This window comes from Lytechinus variegatus, chromosome 10, assembly GCF_018143015.1.
Source record: "Lytechinus variegatus isolate NC3 chromosome 10, Lvar_3.0, whole genome shotgun sequence".
In the NCBI taxonomy this organism is placed as follows: domain Eukaryota; kingdom Metazoa; phylum Echinodermata; class Echinoidea; order Temnopleuroida; family Toxopneustidae; genus Lytechinus; species Lytechinus variegatus.
Window position 1 is genome coordinate 33,313,545 of NC_054749.1, and position 8,683 is coordinate 33,322,227.

The 8,683-nt window shown below is 37.4% G+C and overlaps 1 protein-coding gene across 1 annotated transcript; it reads right to left on the reverse strand.

The window, feature by feature from the left end:
- Positions 1-1,072: 1,072 nt before the first annotated feature.
- On the reverse strand, positions 1,073-7,603 carry LOC121422859 (protein Tob1-like). Its single transcript, XM_041618080.1, has 2 exons — positions 7,324-7,603; positions 1,073-3,800 (listed from the first exon to the last, which is right to left on the reverse strand). Exon 2 carries the CDS (start codon positions 3,794-3,796, stop codon positions 2,822-2,824), a length of 975 nt encoding a protein of 324 aa, XP_041474014.1. The 5' UTR covers positions 3,797-3,800; positions 7,324-7,603; the 3' UTR covers positions 1,073-2,821.
- Between the last annotated feature and the right edge of the window lie 1,080 nt (positions 7,604-8,683).

Here is an 8,683-nt window from a genome sequence, read left to right on the forward strand (position 1 = left end):
CATCTCTCTCTCCCCCTCTCTCTCTCAGCATTACTCTGTCCGTCTGTCTCTCTCTCTCCCTCTCTCTCTTTTAAACTCTCTCTCTAACCCTCCATCTCACGCACTCTTTCCCTCCATATTTCTTTCTCGTCTACCTCGTCATTTTTGTATCACCAATTTATCTAGTAAATTCAACAGGCGAGAAATTGGGAAACATTTAACTATTCGCATAATATGGCCTACCCACGACAACCGACCAAAAGTGCCCTAGATAGGCCTATTCTCCTGCCTCCAATAGTTTCATCAACGATATACACAACATAGAAAAAAACCTTTCTCTCTTTATTAAATCTCCCTTTCTCAACTATTCTATATAGCAATTTTCTGGTATCTATTCCCTTAATTCTTATTCTATGATAATAATCCTCAAAGGACTCTATCGCCTAAAAATAAGAAGCTCCATGTTCATACAACACTTCTTTTTAATGAGCGAGCTTTCTCCCTCATTTAAAAATACTCAATAGCCCAACTTGAAAATGCTCGAACAGACGCTCTCTCACTCTCTTTACTTCTCTCTCTATATACTTTTCTCGCTATGCACACACACACACCCTCACACGCACACCCTTACACTCACCTACCCACGCACACACGTGCAATTACGTCTCTTCTCAACCTTCAAATCAACATCCTCTGTTATATTACGGATGTCTTGATTCTCAAAATATATACCAAACACATTTCCAACCTCGTTCTCACATGCTATCCTGCACATGAACACACACACACACACCCCACCCACACAATTCCCCCAAGCCCACATCAACCACATCCTTCAGGCTCACGCACTTTAACACACCCACACGCACATCCTTCCTAACACACAGGCACCCTCGCCCACACACTCACTCATACACGCAAATATCCAAACACGTATAAAAATCACACACACAAACACACGCCCACCCACACACTCACATAATATTCAAACATATACACCATCCCCTTAAAAACGCAACATCCATTAAGATTAGTATTTCAGTTCTACACTGATTCCCCAGACAAGAAAATAAGAACGTGGAGTGGTTTGGTATGCTCTGAAAGAATATTTAATATAAACTTACAAATTTGATCATAATATAATCATGGCTGAATGGGTAGATACACCATCCAATCCTTGAAAAATAAGTACATGTTGTATTGCACAGTCCGTAACAAACAAGAATTCACCTTTGATGCCTGTTCACACCATTTAAAACCCAACACCAAATAGTCTGTTTCGATCGCATCAAATTAATATTTCTGCCAAAATTCTTGGTACAAGGTCAGAAGTCATATCCATTTGAAGAAGCTCATTACGTGTATCTTTATATAAAAAAATCTTGTTGTTATTAGTACTATATTATGCAATTTGAATTTAATTAGATCTTTTATTTTTAGAAGTATGGTGGATCTGACTGATAATAGTGAGATGTTTAGTCAGGAATGGGATTTTAGTGAACGTAGATGGCGACAATTAACAACAAGGTGAGATTCAAGGCAAAATATGCACGTTCCTTCTTAGAAAGAAAAATATATAATATATATATATCATCAATTTCACACAAAATTTACACAGATATCATAAATAATTGTAATTCTTCAGTAATTAAAGCCTTAGACCCAGAACCATTCCTTACGAAAGGACTGTACATAGACTTTTAAGTCAGTCAATGTTTAAAAGTTAAAACAAGCGAAAAAAATATATATGTACAAATTGCGTAAGAAAATATATCCCATTGGACTAAAAATGTCACGGGGATCAAAATGATACAATTTTTTGTGAATCGATTTTCAAGTACGTCAATGAACTGCACATGGCGACACACACGACAGCCATGTAATCAATTACAACATAATTTGCATATCACACAAGCTACACATAGAATACCATTGGTAATTGAGATACACAATCCACAATATGTGTGTTTGTGCACTGTGTGTATTTTGCTATACATCTATAAAGAGCAGGGCGGTCGGCTCAAGTGCACTGTCGCCTTTGCTTACTGTCACGTGATAAAAGATTGACCAATAAGAAACTGTACAATTCTCGTGTTGTCGATCAAGAGTACAAAATTACTAATTTCAATACTTGATGATTTATGCATGTATAATGTATGAGGTACAGCTGACGCTTACCTAGAGTAAATTGAATAAGTATGATAGATGTCAATCGTATGTACAAAATATGCCAACGGCGGTATAGGGTATGTCAAGAAAAAGAGATAAAATATGACATATCCTGCACCTTCTCAATTGCAGTGACATAAATTCTACATTTATGAAGTGAGACAAGAATTAAAGCTGTTAGGCCGTATCGAGAGATATTTTTATATATACAATGATGAGAATAATTTAAAGAGGAGAGGAAAGAGCAAAGATAAAGAAAAAGTGAGAGAGAATAGTGAGGATTGGGATATGGCATCATATAAGATAATCACAAACCACATAACAATACGCAGTACTCAAAGCCATTCATTTCATGTCTATCAGTAAAAAATTTGAGGATTACCGGCCTCCTTTGTAATATCAAAATAGTATGCGCTATATAGTATAGAATAGTAAAATCGTGTAAATAGTATTTGAATTCTTAAACAACAGTAACAATTCATGAAAAAATAGTTCGGCTATGAAGCTGCGGAGTACAACCATAAAACGCGTTGCACTTTTGCAATTCAAAAAACGGAAGTACTTCTTGAGTTTTTTTTCTTTAAACACAGCACGTTCAAAGTGCAAATGAGGCTATATTTCAGCGATATGAAAACGGTCGCATGGATGATGTTGAGAGCCCAGTGATGTTGAGCTAGTTGGCCACAATCAATGAGGGTTGTTGATTATACTGATCAGCTGGGCTTGAAGTGGGTAAACCCCATCCTTCGGGTAAGAACCAACTCTCGGGACTGATTGCCGTTGGAGAAGAGTGTGTAGTCTGGATACCAGCTCCAGGAGTACCACTAGCATCACTCCAGGGTGTTGCGTACTGTTGCTGCATCGATGGAACAAACTCTCGAGCATTCGGTGATAGCTGCTGAGGAGAACGTTGACTACTGCGGTAGTTCTTCATGGCTGATCGCTGTTTCATGTAGTTTGCAAACTCTGTCGGAGAAAGCTGCTGGAAGTTGACTCGTTTGCCCGAATTCTTGGGTTTGGTAGAGCCGAATTTGGTCTGAGCAAATGAGGCTGCAGTAAAGGTGAGCGCGTTTGGTCGGACGAGAGAGGTTGAACCACTTGTAGAGGTGGAACTACTGGACGATCTGCCACCAGGACTACCCGGGGCCACAGGACTCGTAGTTCCACTCGTAGACGGGACGGATGGTGCGGCATTGATATGAAATCCTTGTAGGGATGAACCCAATGAGTCTACCAATGAGAAAGGAGCTTCAGGTTCAACACCCTCTTCAACAACTGTCTCCTGCTTGTAGATGACGGTGACTACGCCCTTCTCTGTGATTCGATAACTCACTTCACCAGGATCGATCCACATTGTGAGTTCTTGAGGAAGGTTCTCAACAACTTCATCCACGTCTAGACCACTCTGTAGGATAGCAGCTTCAACGGCAGGATCTACCTTGAGACGATTGATTCGAATACATCTGTACCCTGAGCCTTTATTTGGTTGACCAGGATACCAGTGGCCGCCAAACTTGAGGTAGAGTGCCTTCTCTATTTCCTCAGCCAGGACGTTAACCCTTCTTCGAGGCAGTTTGTTGTATAGGTGACTTCTAAGGAAGTCAACTGCGCACTGGACCTCTGCTTTCATGCTTTGAGTTGATGCCATCTTTCTGTAAAATACAATAAAACAAAATTATCAGTAATGGATGATTAAAAATAAAAATAAATGAATAATTTATGATTGAATATCTTCTACTCCCGGAGGGATAGGGAAAACAAGGAAACGAAAATGAATATGATTATGATGGTACCGGACGTACCATCCATTCCGAAGCCTACATCGTGTCTCTCCCACAAACTCACACACACACACACACCCACACATACACCCATCCATACATAGGCCTATACACACATACAGACATCTAGTAACTTATCCACAGTATAGCAGTAAAATACACACGCACACCCACCCACCGCACATACCATGTTTTCTATTCTATATTAATTAAAATCAAAGTCGTTTCAGAATGCCGTGCTTAGGTGTTATACAGTCTTCTGATTCATTTTTAATCCCTTTGTGTTCAGTTACACGACCGTCTTTTATCGAAAAAAATGAAACAAAATGTACAGCAATTTATGATAAAATATTTTAACAAATGCAGATTTTGCTGTAAAGATATACCAGTATAAGTCAGAACTCCTGTCGAAAGAACAGCTGTTAAGTCCAAACACATCCGGATCTGATTCGAAAATCAATATTTCGGTGCAATTCCCTCCTCCTAAAATCTACCGTATGGAAAAACCCGGCTACCAATTTACGAATTCGTGGTAGCGAAATGTTCAATCGCCATATGTTGCGTTCAAATTGATTCTTTCCTCGCATATATTCATCGGATTGATTTTATTTCTCTTTTGCTATCAAACAAACTAGTTCTGCAAAACTTTACTCTAGATTTGCAGGAAAGAATACACGTGACTATGCATTAACATGTACTTTAATTGTCGTTGAAGTATGGGTTGCATAATCATGAACTTCAGCAATAAGGCTTGTCATTCTTTCTTTCAAATGTTTTTTAGACTGAATGTAACATCAATGCGTTTCACATGGAGAGAGCAAATTACTTTTGCAAAATGGCCTGTACATTGGTCTTAAAAAAGACAATTGTCAAATTTCTCCTTTTTTAAGGATATACAGTTTGGAAACATTATTACCGTAGTTTATATTGGAAGGAAGTGAAAATCTTAAACAACTAGAAAAAGCAGGTTTTATCAAACGCTCATGACAAGCCGCCACGGCGGAAAATCACTTTAACCCAAGCAATACAGCTATGACGTCAGACCATATGGGAAATAGCGTCCGGGGATCAAATAGTGTCTCTCTTCAATTCTCTCTCCCTTGTACTCTCCGACTATTCACAAGCCAGACGGAAAGAGTGTTTCCTATTTGCTCTAGGATGTATAACCTTCAAGCAACACGGTGCTGACTTGACGCAAGTCGTAGCTATTTTGGGTGCATATTTCTCTTGGCGAAATCATTAGATGCGTAACATAATTCACTCCAGGGAGACCCATTTCAACTTGGAATGTGCAAAATGACAATCGACTATCGCAATCCATAATTATCATCATCTACTTCAGCTACTTGAAACCAGTTTCTCTTAAAATCGATGACGTCTCTGTTTTTCTTGAATGTAGTGAATTCTTTCTATTTTCAGCTCCTAAAGGACTACAATATAAACTAAAGATTCACGTTGGTGTAAAAACACAAAAGCATTTTTTTTTAAAGTTTTGTGATGTTTATTAATAATCTGAACTAAACTTATTTTCTCAAATAACTGTTATTGACACATGATGCCTATGATCTTGTAAACACATCTTGCAAATTTATTATGAACTTTGATTAATACGTCCCCAAAACACGGCGAGCTGCTTTTCTTTTAAAAGCGTATATTTCCTTGTACCACAGAATAATAATAATGCAAAAAGTATTGCCAACTCAGTTGGGATGCAGGGGTAACTCTTTGTTTGTTTTTGTTCCATTTGTATGCTCCAGCGGGATTATATTATCTGCTTAATTTGTAATATCTACCTATATCTATATTCTCCCTTTCTTTATTAATTAACATCTTTCCTCGTAATATTTTGGGGTTTTTTTATCACAAGCATTCAAGTTCAGTTTAATCCCGGCTATCAGTCATTTATTTTACTGCTTTTAGTGCCCCCCCCCCCTCTCTCTCTCTCCGACATCCCACATTTGATCTGTCTATACCCACCTTCCTCGGTCATTATCCGACTCCACTCCCCTGCATCTATCCTTCTATCTTTCTCTATCACTCTCTGGCTGCACTAGACCCTGTTCAGTAAACACACTTTCCGGGAAGCCATGTCTATAAGCGGACATCCCGAGTTCCCTCGCACGGCCCTACGACTCACGTCATTAATTCATTAGCATCACTTATCCCCAGACCTTTCTTCCGATCTGAGCGATGCTTTCCGCCACCATTATAGTTTACGCGTTACCCCCTTTCGTACATGCGTCTAACGATGATGGTATGCCTCTCCCAATAGATTGCTCAGCCTTTTAGATAACTATACACTCATACACCGATCCATCATAACTACTGCAATACGGAGCCAATACTTGAATCCTCACGTTTCTCAATTTTTTTTCTCGACTTTTCCACATCGTGACGTCAGAGGCATCATCGGAACAACAAACACGAATAAATATCTTAATGCTATAATCGCCTTTCCCGCGTGTCATCTCGGAATTAAGAAAATAAACATCATTTCCTAATAAAAAATAAATGTAGAAGTATGTACTTCTGTATGAACAAACTACAAATTGCGATATTCACATTACATAATCCAAAATGAATTTTCTGCATTTTGGAAGAAAAAATATAATGTACGCACCAAGCTTGGCATGTAGTGTAATGATTCACTCACATATCGCATTTTTATGGATAATGAAATAATGATCAATAGAAGTTCAATCCCAAGTCGTATTTTACCACATACCACATTCCCACGATAACATACCACATCGATATCAGCTCACTTTAAATCCGCAAAACCATTCATTAAGAATATAACCGTACTCGATTGATTCGACTAGAGACATTTAAGAATGCCAAACACCATTTTAATAACCGAGACCATGTATCCAATCGGTATCTAAAAAACACACAGCATCCTTTGACCAATCATACCACCACGCATCCAACATACCATACATACTTTTCCAAAGTGAAATTAAAACCCCTCCGAAGTAGGCATATCGTATTCTTAAACACCATTTAAGTGAAACATTTCTACTTATCAACCATTAAAGTGAAGCATAAATGCATCAAAGAAATTGATTTTGGAAGAACCTACAAAAACAACCAAAGAAACAAGTCACATACATCAAATATTCTTTAAAAACTATCCAAAAGTATTAATTCAAAAGTGAGGAAAAGAAAATGAATCGATGTTTTTACTATCGTCACGAATGTGTAATGTAAAATTTACCACTTTCCCTTTTACAATGAGACCTTAATAGCAAATCTCTCTCTTGTATCATCTTCAAATAGCAGTATATGATTATAATTAAGATGAACAAAATTTTAATACACAATACAAAAAAAATTATGAAGATAAACGAAAAAAAATCTTTTCACTTTTATCAGCTTGTTAATTTTTACTCACCTTAAATAATAATAAAAGTAGTTTTTATCCAAAAGTAGAAAGCAATACTTTGCAATATATACGTGAACTGTTCCAGACAGATGTTTAATACCGTACCGCGTGCAGATCAAAATACTTTCTCTGTGTATGCATTAGTTTCCCAGTCCTTCTAAACGTGTGCTTGCAAATTGAGATTGAAAAATAACGTGGTTTTGGAGTGGAAGAGTTGATAGTCTGTACGTGTTAGCGGCCCGCGCTTCACAGTCTATACTGTACATCTGCAGTTGACGTCGGTACCTTATATTATTACGCACGCACACTTAACCTACGGGCGCACTGCACCATATCAAAACCCACATACGCACAACAATGCTCCATCCCTCACTTCCCACACAACTGTACGAGGCATGCTCGTTGATGAATGCCCGGAGTTCGTTTTCACCAACAACACATTTTACTCATATTTCCTAATACCCTCACAAATCTCTCTGTAACCTCTTATGAAAGGTTAAAGCATCGTAATGGCAATATCTATTAACCATTCTTGAAGTTATACTAGTAATGTACATATAAAGCCAAATGAATTAATAATCCTACTATATGGAGAGGACATATGCTATCATCTATAATGTCGTATTGCAAGATATAATACATATATTTATGAGTAAGATACAACATGTCAAAGGGATACACACAAAAATATTATCTTGATCACAATGGTAATATTTTTATTAGATAGACCCAATAACGACCTGAAAATGGTAATCGTAGGTTATAACGAAATATTGACTGAATAGATCGAATGTGACTGGTGAAGGAAATGAATAATTTTGTCTGAGAGAATGGGAAGCTGTAATAACCATTGATACATTGTCTGGATGGTTGAAATGATGGAAATGATGAGGTATTTAGCACGTGGCAGGTAGGATGTATAACTATAAATAGTTTAGATTAACTGATCTCAAAGAGAGATAGACATTAACAGCAACCATCGTTCCCATGACTTATCAGTGCATTTAACGGATTGTTGCTATGGAATCCAGTTCGTTATGTGTCTTAACTGCACAAAGCAATTTCGAATATTCTTTATCATAACGATAATGATAGTCATCACCAAACACTTGATTTGATATTCATGTTCTGTCATTATTACGTTGAAATATTCACTATAAAATGCAGAACCACATATTTACTGGTATATAATGGAAGAGTTCAAAACCAAAAAATATATTTCCTGTCAAAATGTTGGGCTACTAGTACAACTAATTTGCTTACCACTACCCTTTTGATTTTCATTCTCTATTTTTATGTGAAGTGAAACAAGACAAGGACAAACAGGTTTGTAATTGTTAAGGCCACAAAAATAAAGGTAAAAGTCGAA

Excerpts from the sequence above, each read along its gene's own strand:
- LOC121422859 (XM_041618080.1), bottom strand. The coding sequence starts at position 3,796 with ATGGCATCAACTCAAAGCATGAAAGCAGAGGTCCAGTGCGCAGTTGAC.